General features: G+C 40.4%; 1 protein-coding gene across 2 annotated transcripts in view; it reads right to left on the bottom strand.

Moving 5' to 3' along the window:
* The window catches only part of LOC105704265, a 64,325-nt gene extending 48,851 nt beyond the window's left edge, over positions 1-15,474 (bottom strand). Inside the window, exon 1 of one of the 2 annotated variants that reach the window (XM_023433881.1) lies at positions 15,329-15,474. In XM_023433881.1, coding sequence (XP_023289649.1) covers positions 15,329-15,366 — 38 coding nt within the window. In that variant the 5' untranslated portion in view covers positions 15,367-15,474. The remainder of the gene's footprint in view (positions 1-15,328) is intronic. The other variant, XM_023433880.1, reaches the window with a different exon arrangement.
* Between the last annotated feature and the right edge of the window lie 3,147 nt (positions 15,475-18,621).

Raw genomic sequence — 18,621 nt, 5'->3', positions numbered from 1 at the left:
GAAGGAACTTTACCAGATCGACTTCCTTAAGGCGATATAAAAGGGTCATTTTGCATATCGAAACGTCAAAATGTTTATAAGACTTTTCTCCAAACGGGGTGCATCGAATCACTTGAAACGTTAACACCTGATTATGGAGATCCTACGGAAGAACGCGATGCTCGTGAAATTGAATTTTTCGAGAAAAAATTTTGTTCTTATTTAGCCTAGACTAGAACCAAAATCAGATTTTTCTTTTTCTGAAAAATGAAATTTCACGAGCATAGCGTCCTTCCTTAGGACATCCACAATCGCGTGTTGACATTTCAAATGATTCGGTGCACCCAGTTTGGAGAAAAGTTATATAAATATTTTAACGTAATAGTCCCACCTAATGTAGTTACCTCCATACAGGGACGATGGGGAGGAAAAAAAAAAATGCCGACATACGCCTCGCCGTCCTTTCGCATCCCGCGAAGGAACTTTACCAGATCGACTTCGTTAAGGCGATATGAAAGGGTCATTTTGCATATCGAAACGTCAAAATGTTTATAAGATTTTTCTCCAAACGGGGTGCATCGAATCACTTGAAACGTTAACACCTGATTATGGAGATCCTACGGAAGAGCGCGATGCTCGTGAAATTGAATTTTTCGAGAAAAAAAAATGTCTTTTTTGATTTTTCTCCGAGATGAATAGAATTTTTTTTTTTCAAAATTTAAATTTCACGACCATCGCGTTCTTCCTTAGGGTCTCCACAATTTCGTGATGAAGTTTCAAATGATTCGGTGCACCCAATTTGAAGACAAGCTTTATAAACATTTTGACTTTTTGGTGTGTATATATGACGCTTTCATATCACCTTAAGGTCAAAACACCTGATTATGGAGGCCCTAAGAAAGAACGCGATGCTCGTGAAATTTTATTTTTCAAAGAAAAATTTTGTTCTTATTTAGCCTAGACTAGAACCAAAATCAGATTTTTCTTTTTCTGAAAAATGAAATTTCACGAGCATGGCGTCCTTCCTTAGGACATCCACAATCGCGTGTTGACATTTCAAATGATTCGGTGCACCCAGTTTGAAGAAAAGTTATATAAATATTTTAACGTTTCATGTATATAGAATGACCTTATGAGAAAGATATTAGAAACCAGCGCAAGCGTTAGATAGCGCCACAGTCCGCCATCATACATAACCTCTACTCCCATTGTTGTCAACCCTGTAATAATAACCTAACCTGGAAGTCCCCTTCACCCTGATCTTGTCGTGGAAACGAACGTATGGCTCTCGAGAGCCTGAAATCGATTTATGCTAATCTCCCTCGTAAACGCAGACATACACTCGTGTCCCTCAGAGAAAAATATAGGTTATACTCGATCCGGTCTTTTTTAACGGCGACAAACACGCCTGACTTTTTCCTCGCATTTTGCCTTGATTTATGAATCAGCCAATGAGTAATGAAGTGAATTTCCGATCTATCTTTTTTGCACGAAACTGCGATTAACTTAACGGCATAAACGTTCTTCGAATTTCTAGCGAGGATTTCCGCGGATTAAGAACAAAATGTACCTAAATCGCAAGAATTTATCGCCATTTTGTAATCACATCAAGGGAATCGCTTTTTCGGGCACTCGAACCGTTATCTAATTAACGGCAGAATTTCAAATTGAATATCGAATTAGTCGGTAAAAAATTAAATGGTCGAACATTTCGGGTGGGTAATCGAACGTTGTTTAAATTTCTCCTGGGCGGAGCTTTAATTACGTTAACGGAGTAAACTTTCCCTGCACTTTCCGTGAGAATTTCCATCGATATTCTGTAGAGACAAAAAGGGCGTGTATTAAATATTTTGTATTAAAATCTCATCAAGAGGAACCGCTTTTTCGGACACGCGAACCGTTATTTAGTTAACGGCAGGATTTCAAATTGATTACCGATTTAGTTGATAAAAAATTAAACGACCAAACACTTAATCAAGGTAACCGTACGTTGTTTAAAATTTTACTGAGCGTAACACCGATTATGGTAACGAAGTAAAACGAAATAAACTTTCCTTGCACTTTCCGGGAGAATTTCCACCGACACGCCGTAGAGAAAAAAAAGGGAATAAAAAGTGCCTAAATCGCCTATAAGATTTATATCCATTTTATAACCCCATCAAGGAGAATCGCTTTCCCGGTTAATTCGGGCCATTATTTAACCGGCGGTGCTCGATAGGTCGTAAAAATCGAAACTTTCGATGCGAGTCTCGATGGCTGTAAAACCGCGGAATTTGAATTTCCTTGCTCGAGGTGTTATTATTCCTCGTTTCAGGGAGAGAAATCGCGAGGTCGGAAAATCAAGTCATATGGAAAGGAGTCGTCCATCGATAATCGAGATATATCCAGGTGGACGGTGACTTCCGGTCGAGCGATCTTCCGCATTGTGCAGGGAGGTACATACGGGATCTCGTTACTCGGTGCAAAACCCGTCCCTGGGATACAAGAAAGGCTGTAAACGTGTGGATGGCAAGGTAACCCTATAGGAAACGTTCCACGGGTTTCACTTTGCAGTCTGCCTTACCGCGAGATCGATGTGCGTTATGTAGGTACGCGTACATACATCTTGGTACTGGATCGTCGCGGGTACTTTACAATTTACGATACCTAGGGTGCGTAACTAGGTACGCGTATTTACTGTGTGGTATTGGATTATCGCTGATATTTTACAATTTACTACACCTAGGTACGTAACTACGTACGCGTATGTATTGTATGGTATTGGATTATCGCTAATATTTTACAATTTACTACACCTAGGTACGTAACTAGGTACGGGTATTTACTGTGTGGCATTGGATTATCGCTGATATTTTACAATTTTACTACACCTAGGTACGTAACTAGGTACGCGTATGTACTGTGTGGTATTGGATTATCGCTAATATTTTACAATTTACTACACCTAGGTACGTAACTAGGTACGCGTATGTACTGTGTGGCATTGGATTATCGCTGATTTTTTACAATTTACTACACCTAGGTACGTAACTAGGTACGCGTATGTACTATGTGGTATTGGATTATCGCTGATTTTTTACAATTTACTACACCTAGGTACGTAACTAGGTACGCGTATGTACTATGTGGTATTGGATTATCGCTGATATTTTACAATTTACTACACCTAGGTACGTAACTAGGTACGCGTATGTATTGTATGGTATTGGACTATCGCTAATATTTTACAATTTACTACACCTAGGTACGTAACTAGGTACGCGTATGTACTGTGTGGTATTGAATTAACACTGATTTATTACAATATACCATTTCTAGGGTGCGGAACTAGGTACACGTACTTACTGTATGGTGTTGAATTATCGTTGATATTTTGCGATTACGTTACCGTAGCATTACATAAGTACCCACACTTACACCTTTGCACTTTACATTGCCGCAAAAGCGTCAAGCGTAATGTAAGTACACAAGTGTCGCGTACTCGCGCAACGGAAGAGCAGAGGGTACGCGACACACGTGTGAATGAACTTTCGTGCAAAACAAAGCACGCGTGATTATTTCAACTCTTAATCGAGGGTTTCCACACGCGAGGAAATAGTGAGAACCGACGAACCTGCTCGGAGGGGCATTAACGATCCACGCGTTCCTAACCTAACTAACCTTTCCACATTCGAAACTGGCTTCAAGTTGTTGATTCTCCCCGTTTACGCAACACTTACTCATTACTTTACGAAACGACGGTTGGGGAGAAATTGTCACCATCCACGTAACAATTATTTCATCCGGCGAGTTATTCGAGTCTTATCAAAATTTAACAAATTACGTTTTAGGTATTGATAATATGTACCTAACCTAAGGACTCCTCCAAATATTCAAATATTTCAAATACCCAAAGTAATTCGGTACGTTTAACCAAAATATTGATATCGGTGTGATCAAAATATTTTCCGCGATTAACAAAACGATTTAACCGAAACCCTGTAGTTAAAATCAAAAGTCAACGAGTTGGGTAAAGTGAACTAAAATTCGGTGAGAAAGTGAGAAATTCGGTTCTGAGAAAAAAAAGAGGATTTATTGAACCAGAGAAACATTCCTTTGAGTATTTTATCAATTCGAAGAATATTCGACTCAAATAACGTGCCGATCATTCCGAAAAAAAAAAAGAAAGAAATGTTGCATCCAATTTATTACAGTTTATTTGAGTTCAAATAATTATTCTTGGAATTGACAAAATATCTCTTCGGTGCAATTCGAAGGAATATTACTCCGGTTAAATGAAACTTGTTTTCTCAGGACAGTTAAGCGATTTTGTACATTGAAGAAGCTTTTGTTTCCGCATGCACGTTTTGTCAAACGTCATCAATTGAGTTTCGAGTATTAAGGTGAAGTGAAACACGTCGATTAACTTGATCAACGTCGATAAAGGTTTTTCTAAATGCCTACGTTGCCGACGTTCGTTTTTATATCGACAGCTATACCGAATTATATTGGGTATTGCACCAAATGGCATATTCCGCCTGTCGTTTCCGTACAATAATTATCAAGATATCGAAGTAAAACTCTAGAAATCCTCTGGATTCATGCTTTCTGGGGCCCTAATTGACTGCAGAGGAACCCCCTGCGCCATCTGTGATTTCCAGGTCAATTAAATTTTCACTCCGAGACCTCGTATTACCATCGTTTTAGCATAGAAGCGTATACAACACTTTTTTTGCCCTTATCCCGTTCAAATGTGAGTTTATCGACTATCAAAGTGTTCTAAATTGTTGTAAAATTGTCCTGACCCTTTCGATTCTCATATCAGAGCCTTCGATAATTATATACTGATCGAAATATGAGAGATCGATGCCATTTTGGTTCTGGTCTGGGCTGTTAAAAAATTCTTTTGAAAAATCCAAATTTTGAATGTGTCAGGATAATTCTTAGATGATCAGGAGTGATGTGTCAAAGTTTCGGACACTTTGGTCTAATACCCTTAAAAAAAAGTGTTGTATTCGAATCGACTGATTTGAAGGGTGTTTCACTTCACCTTAATAATTGATTAATCTTGGATTTTCTTGCGCCAGAACGTCGGGTCAAAGGCCAATTAACAAGGTTACTATATGACACCCGAGAAAGCGGGAAAAGGGTCAAGTGACTGCTTAAAAACTCGGTAGAATATTTCCTTTTGCGATCTGCAAGGGTGATGCTACGGGAAAAGAGAAAAAGTGCATCGAGTGCACCGGCGTCAATAAGAGTCTCCTCTGCAATTGAATGAGAATCGCTTGAATTCGCGGTAAGTATTGATTTTGTCGAGTGCGCGAGTTTCCGTTGGATGACTAAGAGTCGGTATCGAATGCCCTAACGAGGACGAATAAGAGCCAAAGACATGTACATAGCCCAGTAATGACATGTCTTCGGTACTCCTCGACAAGTACACGATTCTCGGGAGGAAACATCTCTAGACGAAAAAAGGGCAAAATGCAACGAAAATACTGTTCCGCCTCTGATAAAAAATTTCTACAATAATTTATGACCGCGGAAACTGAAATTTATCACGATAACGTGTATTTATTTATTAAGACACATCCTATTGTAAAAGTCTGTTTAGCAAAACCGTACTAGTAGCGATAATTCGCAGAAAAACAAAAACAATCAAAATCAGTAACCTGTGCCAAAAACGTTGGTGTTATATGCAAAGTTAAATTTTACAAAAATACCCACAATGTAATAATTGAAGTAACGCGTTACTTTTGCAAAATACGTATATTATGTTAAAATTAAAAGGAATAATGTTATAAAAATATGGGAATATTTAGACCCCCAGAATAATATTTAGACCTTCGAAAATCCTGAATTCAGGGCGATTCTTTAAATACAAGAAACATAACAGGGGCTTGCCAAATATTTCTTTTATTTTGGAGATATATATATTTTGTTTTAAATTTAATATATTTACGACCTGACAATATGTCGAGCGAGACGATCATTTAACAAGTACCATGAATGACTAGAATTACCCGAGTAGAGGTATTGAAAATGTCGAGGCAGTAATAGTAAGCAGTAAATTACAGAATATACGACAACCGGGGTGTCTTGGAATAATTTCGCTTTACGACTCATTATTGCTTTCGTCAAACAATTATTTCGATGCAAACAAAGATATTTATGGGGAACGAATGGACCGTAATCTCATTCTTCGACAACTACGGTTAATGGTATCGCAAATTATAGACCTGACGAAAATACCCGTGTAATTAAGAGACCCTACTGTGCAATCTGGCCATTTTTATTACGTGTACCTAACCGATGACCGAATAGAAAACGGAATAATTACTCGTGTAATTAAAAGACGCGGAGGTCTCGTTCCATTTTAGCACCGTTTGCAGTTTCCCAGCAATTTCCTTGGCTTTCTCTGAATATAAACATTAAGCTCCACTAATACCGTAAAATGCGCACCGGATCAGTAATTAAATAATTACGAACGCATTCGTGTAATTAAATTAAAATATGTGAAGGTAATATATTTTTTCTCGCCTTTTCTTCTTTTTTTTTTCTCTCTCTCTCTCTCTCTTTTTTTTTTTTTTTTTTTTTTGGTTAAAGGAAGCAAATATCGGAATGTTGAGAAAACTCGTCCAATTAATTTGTTTGTCATCATTTTCGTTAAATGAAAGTCTAGTGCAAACGCTTTCACCCATCTTCTTGTGCTCGTTAAGGATTTTTCCGTTAATGTCGTAAATTAGGAAGTATAGTAGAGTGGCCGAGTTTCTATTAAATGAAGAGCTCATCATTCGACCCTACGAGTTTCTTGATTCTCTTCTTCGAGGCTGGGCACAATTTAATCGGGAAAGCGGCTCTTGCTTCTCGTTTCCTCGAGAAGAAGGAATAAATGGCCAATGGCTGCGGTGTACAGGTTCAAGGAAAGCAAGCCGTTCGTATTCGATACTATCTGCTCGATCGACCGAGCCCATTACACGAGAGCGAAGCTGCGGTGATGCGTTTCGTTTGCCACGGAAAGCGAATAAGAGGATCGAGTACGACTCTCCCTTTCTTCGATGGATCTAACCTCTGAAAGTCCTCGGAAAGATCTAACTAACCGTTTAAACCTCATTTTCACCGGTTTAGAAAAAAGGATATAACATAAAATGCGACCTTCCCCTTCTTCGATGGCCCTAACCTCTTATAATCGTCAGAAAATTGAGAGTAACCGTTTAAGGCCCATTTCCACAACCTCGAGTTAACCGAAGTTTAACTCGAGTTAACCGAGCCTAAATACGCCAATGTGCCACCTAAGAAATGTCCCACAAAATTATAATTTATTCGGACATTGTAATGAACGCTTACTTATGAGCCGTCGTAATTCCTGGAAATCTTAAATTTCATATTTACTGCCCCGTCTGACTTTTGGAATAAAAGTTAAAAAAATATATCACGGGTATCGAAGTCTTCCTTAGGGCCCCCACATTCACGTGGTGAAATCTTAGTCTTTTCGGTACACCCAGTTAGGAGAAAAGTGATAATTTCGTAAACGGGACTTCTCGGACGCCACTTTCATGCCGCCTTAAGATGAAGTGAAACATCCTTCAAATCAGTCGATTCGAATACAACACTTTTTTTTAAGGGTATTAGGCCAAACTGTCCAAAATTTTGACACATCACTCCTGATCAGCTAAGAATTGTCCTGGCAGATTAAAAATTTGGATCTTACAAAAAAATTTTTTAACTCGGTCCAGACCAGAACCAAAATGGCGTCGATCTCTCATATTTCGATCAGTATATAATTATCGAAGGCTCTGATATGAGAATCGAAAGGGTCAGGACAATTTTACGACAATTTAGAACCCTCTGGTAATCGATAATCTCGCATTTGAACGGGATAAAGGCAAAAAAAGATTTGTATGCGCTTCTTTGCTAAAACGATGGTAATACGAGGTCTCGGAGTGAAAATTTAATTGACTTGGAAATCACAGATGGCGCAGGGAGTCCCTCCGCAGTCAATTAGGGCCCAGAAGGCATGAATCCAGAGGATTTCTGGAGTTTTACTTCGATTTCTTGATATATATTGTACGAAAACGACAGGCGGAATATGCCATTTGGTACAATACCCGATATAATTCAACACAGCTGTCAATATAAAAACGAACGTCGGCAACGTAGGCATTTTGGAAAATCGTCTTTATCGACGTTGATCAAGTTCCTCGACGTGTTTCACTTCACCTTAAATTTTATATTTACTGCCACGTCTGACTTTTGGAATAAAAGTTAAAAAAATATATCACGGGTATCGAAGTCTTCCTTATGGCCCCCACATTCACGTGATGAAATCTTAGTCTTTTCGGTACACCCAGTTAGGAGAAAAGTGATAATTTCGTAAACGAGACTTCTCGGACGCCACTTTCATGCCGCCTTAAGGTGAAGTGAAACACGTCGAGGAACTTGATCGACGTCGATAAAGAAGATGTTTCTAAATGCCTACGTTGCCGACGTTCGCTTTTATATTGACAGCTGGGTCGAATTATATTGGATATTGTACCAAATGGCATACTCCACCAATGGTTTTCGTACAATAAATATCAAGAAATCGAAGTAAAACTCCAGAAATCCTCTGGAATCACGCTTTCTGGGGCCCTAATTGACTGCAGAGGGACCCCCTGCGCCATCTGTGATTTCCAGGTCAATTAAATTTTCACTCCGAGACCTCGTATTCCCATCGTTTTGGCATAGAAGCGCATACAACACTTTTTTTGCCTTTATCCCGTTCAAATGCGAGTTTATCGATTACCAGAGTGTTCTAAATTGTCGTAAAATTGTCCTGACCCTTTCGTTTCTCATATCGGAGCCTTCGATAATTGTATATCGATCGAAATATGAGAGCTCGACGCCATATTGGTTCTGGTCCGAGCTAAGTTAAAAAAATTTTCCCAAAAATCCAAATTTTGAATGTGTCAGGACAATTCTTAGATGATCAAGAGTGATGTGTCAAAGTTTCGACAGTTTGGTCTTTTACCCTTAAAAAAAAGTGTTGTATTCGAATCGACTGATTTGAAGGGGGTTTCACTTCACCTTAATTACTGGAAGTCTTGAATTCCATTTTTACTGCCGCTAGCGACTCTTCGGCGTATAAAGCCGGGTTTGTTACCACGTTGTTAGTGGGAACGTCCGAGTTTGCAACAATGGAAGGGCCGGGGGCTCATCGTTGACAACCATCCGGCCTGCCGCGTACTTTCTCGTACGCATAAGCGCGTTTATGCGTACAGTCGAGAACACGCGCGGTAACAATTACGCGACAATGCGTTTCATCGGCAAGTAATCCTTGCGTCACGATTCGCGTTACCGACGCCTATCGCGTCGTCGCCAGAAAGAGTCGACTAAAAAGCAAGCTTTGTCGTAGACCGAGGGGCGTTTTTCCAGGAATTTGATCGCCTTGTCCAGTAATTGTTCGGTTTCGAGCCGATAACCTAAAAACGATATAATTCGATGATTTAATCCGCGATGGCTAAGGCCCGACTCCCCAACTCGAGTTAACCGGAGTTTAATTGGCTTATACAGGTTTAAAACGGGGATAAACCAGTTAAGCTGAAATGAAACACGTCGAGGAACTTGATCAACGTTGATAAAGAAGATTTTTCTACATGCCTACGTTGCCGACGTTCGTTTTTATATCGACAGCTGCGTCGAATTATATTGGGTATTGTACCAAATGGCATACTCCACCTGTCGTTTTCGTACAATAAATATCAAGAAATCGAAGTAAAACTCCAGAAATCCTCTGGATTCATGCTTTCTGGGGCCCTAATTGACTGCAGAGGGACCCCCTGCGCCATCTGTGATTTCCAGGTCAATTAAATTTTCACTCCGAGACCTCGTATTACCATCGTTTTAGCATAGAAGCGTATACAACACTTTTTTTGCCCTTATCCCGTTCAAATGTGAGTTTATCGACTATCAAAGTGTTCTAAATTGTCGTAAAATTGTCCTGACCCTTTCGATTCTCATATCAGAGCCTTCGATAATTATATACTGATCGAAATATGAGAGATCGACGCCATTTTGGTTCTGGTCTGGGCTGAGTTAAAAAATATTTTTAAAAAATCAAAATTTCGAATGTGTCAGGACAATTCTTAATTGATCAGGAGTGATGTGTTAAAGTTTCGGACAGTTTGATCTAATACTCTTAAAAAAAAGTGTTGTATTCAAATCGACTGATATGAAGGGGGTTTCACTTCACCTTAAACCTCGGTTAACTCGAGTTACGAAACCAGGCCGAAATCTCGCTTTACCATCCCACGGAGAGGTAATCGCTATGCGTACTTTCATGACACGTTCAAGTAGACATTTTAATCTTTCACCGAATTTCCAACGACGCAGCAAGGATTTCGAATAGAGCGTAGAACGCGATTCTCCCTCTCTTCGATGGACCTAACCTCTAACGAGCCTCGGAAAGTTAAAAGCGATCACCCTGGTCGCTTGGTCAATGTACTCATTGTTTATCATAGCTCTGTAATATTATAAAGTCAATGTATTATTTTGTAACATTTAACGATCTCTTGGTGTATGTACGTTTAGGAGGGTTCAATTTGTCTTCTGGAGATTGTATGGAAGGCGCGCGAAGACGTCGGACCCTCGACTTCCTGATCTCAGTTTCCAGTCCTCGGAGACAAGATCATTGTTTTCCTCGCTCCTTTCAACGGTCCATTTCCTCGTTTCATGAGTTATTCGGAACGACTTTCGTCCAGGCCGGGTTTAACTCTCACTTCTGAGACCCGGTCGACGCCACGGCGTGGTCTCGGTTCAAGGGAAAGAGACAGCCTCGACTTGACACTGTTTGAACCATTCGATAGCCCGCGAAAGAGACGACGGAAACTCGGCTTAAGGTGAAGTGAAACACCCTTCAAATCAGTTGATACGAATATAACACTTTTTTTTAAGGGCATTAGACCAAAGTGTCCGAAACTTTGACACATCCCTCCTGATTATCTAAGAATTGTCCCGACACATTGAAAATTTGGATTTTTGTAAAAAATTTTTTAACTTAGCCCAGACCAGAACCAAAATGGCGTCGAGCTCTCATATTTCGATCGATATACAATTATCGAAGGCTCTGATATGAGAAACGAAACGGTCAGGACAATTTTACGACAATTTAGAACACTCTGGTAATCGATAAACTTGCATTTGAACGGGATAAAGGCAAAAAAAGTATTGTATGCGCTTGTATGCTAAAACGATGGGAATACGAGGTCTCGGAGTGAAAATTTAATTGACCTGAAAATCACAGATGGCGCCGGGGGGTCCTTCTGTAGTCAATTAGGGCCCAGAAGGCATGAATCTAGAGGATTTCTGGAGTTTTACTTCGATTTCTATATAATTATTGTACGAAAACGACAGATGGAGTATGCCATTTGGTACAATACCCAATATAATTCGACCCAGCTGTCAATATAAAAACTAACGTCGGCATCGTAGTCATTTATAAAAATCTTCTTTATCGACGTCGATCAAGTTCCTCGACGTGTTTCACTTCACCTTAAAGTCCCGAGATTCTTGGTGTCAGTAGGCACGGTCTTCCTGGTTTCGACTAAGTTCGAATGAAGCGTAAACCTCGGCTTACCGCAGACTCGATCGGCCGCCATTGGCCACGCCTGAGGAAATAGTTCAGGTCTCGAGAATTCGCCGACGAAATTCCTACTTCGCTTCCTGTCCTCCGTTCAGCGTAAAATAAAATGCCCAAAATACCTTCCGTTTTGAAAATCTCCCGGCATCTACGCTCTGAGCATTTCTCTCCATATTTTATCAGTTCATAAATACGTCATCAAATATAAGTAACCTAATCAGCTGTTTCTTACATGGAAACATTCCCATGTGTCCGCCCCCGATCTTATTAATTTTCATATATGTTGAAGAACACAAAAATCTAAGAGACACGTGTNATATGAAAATCAATAAGATCGGGGGCGGACACTTGGGAATGTTTCCTTGTTAGTCGAGCTAAGGCGCGGTCCCCCAACTCGAGTTAACCGAAGTTTAATTTGTAGTGAGTGTTAACTCGAAGTGAACCGGGCCTTAATTAGAAAGATTCACGAGATCCCTAGATTGTTAGTACATAAGATCACAGTTAGTGGAAAAATGAAATTCAAGACCTCCAGTAATTAAGCCGATATAAAAATGGCGTCTAAGGAGTCTCGTTTAGGAATAATATCACTTTTCCCCGAACTGGGTGTTCCGAATGATCTAACATTTTACCAGATTAATATGGATATCATATGATTTATTGAAAGTGCCTACGATATATGTGATGTATGCCGAACGGGTGCATCTACAGCTTAAAGAGTTAATTATAATTGTACGCTTTATATAATTTTGATTACCATTATTTATATGAAAAAAATATGGGTATTGCTTGCGTTTCTAACTTGCCGTCTTATGTCGTCTTATATCATCTTATTTGGTCTTATATGTGCCCATAATTATGAAAGTGGTCTAAGTCAAAATTAAAAAAAAAAATCAGTTTATCAGTTATTTCACGCCATATTATTTTAAACGAAATTATTCAATGTAATTTCTAAACAAAAAATATATGACTTAGACCACTTTCATAATTATGGGCACATATCGTCTTATACCGTCTTATATCGTCTTATATCATCCCATATAGTCTTATATCGTCTTATATTACTCGATCGTCCATTACCATGACGGATCCGACTTCTTCGGTCGGCGATCTCGTGACTTGCCGAAACCGTCTTATATCGTCTTATATCATCTTATATGGTCTTGTATCGTCTTATACCGTCTTATATCGTCTTATATCGTCTTATATCATCCCATATAGTCTTATATCGTCTTATATTACTCGATCGGCCATTACCATGACGGATCCGACTTCTTCGGTCGCCGGTCTCGTGACTTGCCGAAACCGTCTTATATCGTCTTATATCGTCTTATATCATCTTATATGGTCTTGTTCGTCTTATACCGTCTTATATCGTCTTATATCATCTCATATAGTCTTATATCGTCTTATATTACTCGATCGTCCATTACCATGACGGATCCGACTTCTTCGGTCGCCGGTCTCGTGACTTGCCGAAACCGTCTTATATCGTCTTATATCATCTTATATGGTCTTGTTCGTCTTATACCGTCTTATATCGTCTTATATCGTCTCATATAGTCTTATATCGTCTTATATTACTCGATCGTCCATTACCATGACGGATCCGACTTCTTCGGTCGCCGGTCTCGTGACTTGCCGAAACTACTTGGCGAGCTCGTGTCTCGCTCTGAAGATAACGAAGCCGGTTTTCGCATCGCGCTTTCTAGGCTGTGCCGAACGCTTCATCGAGCATCCGTAACGAAAGGAAATTCGTCGATTGCCTAGAAGAGCACGACCAGGGATCCCATTTTCTCTCGAGAACAACGCCCGAAGCAGAAATCTAACTTGAGCTCCAACAGTATATCATCGAAAATATCGACTTTATCCTAACATTTGTCCATACTATCGCAACACTGTAATAAACTAAATTTCACTGGTGAATTAAGTCCAAATAAGATTTTATTTTGAAACGTAATGGCCAATTTTTTTTTAACGATATATTTTATTCCATTAAATGTTTCTTAGGTTATGACGTCATCGTCATCTTCGGGGAACTTCCTCCTGCTAATTGAGATTAACTCCGCAGTATATATTGTCTGCGAGGAAACTAAAACACGCGTGATTTTATTTTTTTTTTACCTCGGGGCGGGACGCAACTAACTTCTTCAAATCTCATCGTCATTTTTTTTAATTTATTTAATATACGAATTCGTACATTAATTAATTCATTAAACAGATGATGTTCATTTAAACACATTTTAGGGGTCAACGACATCCATGGAGTGTTGGCATAAATTTTAGTTGACCTTGGGAGAAGAAAGACCACCTAAACCGGTTCCATGTATTACTATAAAAACGCACAACTATTTTAATTGCGTTTATCGTGTAATCGCAAGATCCTAACGGCGCAACAATGCATCAGGTACGAAGATGGCACGCCCGATTATTTTCAGTTACGATAATAGCAGTTTTATTTCAGCAATTAGACAGTTAACTAATAAATTAAAATGGGAAAAAAAAGAAGAAATGTAATATAACTTCTAAATGAATTAATTAAATTCGAGATGAATTTAATAAAATATGTAATAAGCGTATGTTTAAATCGATAAATGTTAACCCGATAAACAGACTCGGAACGATTACATTTCCGTCAGTGAAAAAGTAAAAAAAAGCGCAACTGAATTCGAGCAGTCACGAAATTCTATTTAAATGACGCTCAATGATAAAATCTCGACGAGCTGGATGCAGAAGTGATAAGGTTAATTACCTCCAAATGTGGAAATATTTGTATGCAACCGCTCGCGTTACATATTTTTTTTTTCTCGAATTTTTCACTTCTCCACTCTCTCTCTCTAAAATTCAATATTCGCGCGTGCCCAAACATTTATGCACCAGTTAACGAGTAGATGACGTAATAGGGGGTAATAAAACCAAAAGATGAATTAATTGAATCTGGGTAAAATTGGAATTAAATCAGCCTACCTTAACTTCGAACATTTTCGATTAATTCTGTATAATGTAAATTCTATAGCACAGTCGGGGGCCAATTTAATGCTTCCAATATAGCTTTTCTCATTATTTCAGATTCAACTATTGTCTCACCCAGACTGACTTTTTCCTCTACAAATATTTCTATTCCAACGCTAACAATACTTTCTTTATTTTCGTTTCTAATATTGATAATCGATGCCTGAAACCTTCTCAGAATGAAACATTACAAGTGAATGAAAATCGATCTAAGCGTTCCTAAAAATGTTCACATCACGACTAAGACATGGAAAATGCCGCAAACGAAATACGCGTATTTACAAAGATATTGCAAATAATATGTAAGATTCATGTATTTAAAATGTATTGCAAATAGTATACAATGTTCATGTATTTAAAGAAAAATTGCAAATGATATATAAGGTTCATGTATAAATAAAAAATATCGAAGAAACGTTGAAATTCATAGTAGATCATAGTACAGCGTTAACACGTGTAACTGATTTTTTCTATACGATCAAAGGAAAAACGTAATTTCTCGTAGGTATCCTGGTAGCGGCGATGCGATTATCGAATAGTACCCTGCCGGTGTCCCGAAGAGACGGGAACACCCTGTACCTCCACCTCCACCTCCACCTAGGGGGAGTCTCGCCGGGTCTGGCGCGCCCCTCGCCTCCACGCCCGAATTCCTCCCTGGCGTCCCGGGCACCGATAAAGGCGAAACAAAAGCCAAAGAGTGAAAAAAAAAAAGAAGAAGCAGTAATCGAAGCGAGTTCGGGTGCTCACCGGTGCATGTAGGCCGCAGTGGACACGTTACTATCCATGGGGTCCCATAAAGGTGGGTCGACCACCTCGTCGCTCGTCGCACTATAATCCACGTCGCCGGGGGGTGAGCGCCCTCACCGGTTTCCGGGCTCAGCAAATCCGAGATTACCCAAATTTCGACGCGACGTCGATGTCGTCAGCTCGGAGGCGTCGGCAAGACTGAGGCGAGATCTGAATGCACGTTCGACCGTTCCCGTGGCGTGCTCGGTAACAGAGTAGTGGGGAGTGGCGGCGCGTTGGTGTGGCGCGCGGGTATATAAGGCGGCGCTCGCCGGCTCACCACCACAACGGCAGCGCGCGCGGGCCGGAGCGGACGCGGCGGTCGCGGGTCCGCCCGCAGGTTAGGTAAGTACTCCGCGTCGCCCTTTCTCGGCCGGTAGGACCGTCATCCGCGCTACAAGGTATAATAATGTCCGCCGCCCTTTCCCCTGGCTGTTCACCTGTGCCGCCATAACCTCCACAACGAAGGCCGGAACTTGGGCTCCTCTCCGCGCTCGACCTGCGCCGGTATAGGACGCGCCGCGGGCAAGGACCGCTCGCAGCGCTATCGGCGCGACATGGATGCCGTCCTCGCTCTCCTACTTCGTTCCTAATTCAATTATTCAATTACTCTGTGTTTTAGATCGCTGATTACCGGCCGCAGGCTGCGTCGAGGAATGACTTACGCGTTTCTCGGCCGAAGGCTCGGGCGCTCGAGCGTGCTCGAAAATAATTGCATTCCATTACTGCAACGAGCTGACAATAATCTTATGCATTATATTAACGTTATACTTCCATTACAGAGAGAAGCTTTGACTACGCTTCACCGAAGATTGTATATTGTACTTGGAAATTACAGGGGGATCGTGAGATATTTGTGAATCCCTCGTCGAGTAAACAAATTAGCAAATTGTTACCCTGGTAGTTTTTTTTTAACCTACTCTAAAATCGGTTCCGAGTTTGCCTGGACTTTCTCCGGTGGACTTTCATCTCAGGATGATGTTATTATGGTTTCACCGGAATCTTAGGGTGAATGTGTAGTTCTACTGGACACAATGGCGTATGTACGTAACTCGTCTCTATCCGATGCATGATAAAGGCTCGGGTATTTTTTTCCCCTGCTAAGATATATGCTCCTCGGCGGGTTATTGAAGAGACTCGTCGGATGAATTACGGATCGCAAGGTGTTTTCTCGTAATCGCGAGAACGGGTCGTTTGGCTCGGTTTTCTAGTCCCTCCTGGAATTGGAAAATTTAAGGCCGGGCACGCGGATCGATCTCTTTTTCTCTGCTCTTGCTGAGCATCCGCACACATAAGGCTCTCTCTCTCTTGCTCGCCAATCGCGGATCGCGGCGTCTCTCTCTCACCGACTGGCTACGGAGACCGGAACCTTAGAGAGCTTCGTACAGTCGGCTGCTCCACTTTCTGCTCAACGACGTTTCTTCCTCCTGAAGAAAATATCGAGATGCCTCCAGAAGGTTCCGACTGAAGAAAACGATCGAAGAGCTCACCCTGGAAGGAAGTCGGCGGAAAATGATGGGTTCCCCTCCATAAGGAGAACTCGACATATGGCCACACGCAGAAGAAGAATTCAGTAATGACAAGAAACTTTACTTACTGCAACAAAAGCGAACACTTGAAAATGTGCCGGCAACATTGTTGTCCAGAAACATTTTTCTTATATTGACAACAAAAAAGCGATTACTTGGAATTGTTCTCATAGAAAATGGCATTTTACATTTTAGACACCTATTTCAAATGAATTCGATTAAATTAGAGTTACCCAGCTCTGCATATGGCTCGACTTTTTTACGCTAACCTTTCGCTGGACTTACACCTTGGTTTACTGCACGCGTAATAAATATATTGCTGGAAAAGACCCTCCACTCAATGATTACACGTTTGAAGTGAAACCGCGTAGGATGTTTAGAACGAAAAACCAGTCCTGAGGATGCCAGGCTCGTGCACTTGCAGCATCCCTCCTGGTTATATAATTACAAATAACATTCTGAATTTATATAACGGTTATGCTACCATTATACAGACGTTACGAGTGCGTTTATTGGCGTTTCGCAAATATGTAGTATCGCTTTACTACATAAGTGTTCGCTAAATAATTGCGCTGACGCTGGGATTCTACACGAATTGATTCGGAATATTGCAGGAAATGCCACGACGTTTATATTTATGAAATCTGAAACAGATGAAAAATAGTAAAACAATTTTCGAGGCGATTAAGCTTCCTCTTAAACCGATGTGAAAGTGGCGTCAAAGAACTCTCGTTTATGAAACTTTTCCCCGAACTGGGTGTCCCGAATCGTTTTAAACTTTACAACGTGAATACGGAGGCTATAAGGAAAATCTTTACTCCCACAAAATTTCAATTTGAAACAAAAATTCGTTAATAGATATTTTAAACATTATTTATAAAAAAAATGAAATTTCATGGGCGTCGGGACCTTCCTTATAGCCTCCACATTCACCTTGTAAAGTTTGAAACTCTTTGCGATTCCGATACATAAAATATTACTTGTAGTATGTTCGTAGTAACGTAGTTCTATTTAGTGGTGCCATTAAATGTTAGTCAGATAAATTGTCTGTGTTTTGAAAAACGTCATTTAATGGGAATGGTTTCCTTGAAATTTTATGTAATCGTTAATTCCTCAGGAGTGACTTCGATGAAATTATGGGGACTAATAATTGACGTAAAGGGCAATTGTTAATGTAGGGTTTGTCGGAGTTCGGCTCGACATGAGTGGCGTTTTCGAGGTTAGGTACAGGGTCGCTCTCGACGACGAATTCTATTCATAAACGACACGAGCATGTATGAAAGGAGTAAGTTCGACCTCCAAGTCGCGTACATTATACGTGTATGGAAAAACTGAAAGTGTACACAGCATGTATAGAGTTCGTTACGAGAGGCTTCACTCATATCGCGCCTGCGACGTAGCAACATGTGACACTTTGAAGCAAGAAGTGGCCGAGGGTGACACACACTGTACAGGGGCCGCATAATTGCTGGAAAAACAACCTCCTCTCCCAACAAGCACCGGAGCTTAAAAGTCCCTTCTTTGACGACTTTTTTTTCCACAATCTCTTCGGTTTTCCCGGGAACTGCGAGTATTCAAAATGGCGTCCTAACCGCGGAAGGACAAAATGGCGATGCTTCCCTACATTAGATGATTCGCTCACGAAAAATCAATGGAAGAAATTATAAAACTTACTGATATCAAAAACGGATCGCGAGAAGGTTCCATCAAGGGATGTTAATTCTT

The sequence above is a fragment of the Orussus abietinus genome, unplaced genomic scaffold (assembly GCF_000612105.2).
Source record: "Orussus abietinus isolate OABI.00-Male unplaced genomic scaffold, Oabi_2.0 scaffold168, whole genome shotgun sequence".
In the NCBI taxonomy this organism is placed as follows: Eukaryota; Metazoa; Arthropoda; class Insecta; order Hymenoptera; family Orussidae; genus Orussus; species Orussus abietinus.
Note: the sequence above shows the minus strand (reverse complement) of the source record. Positions and strands in the feature narration are given on the sequence as shown.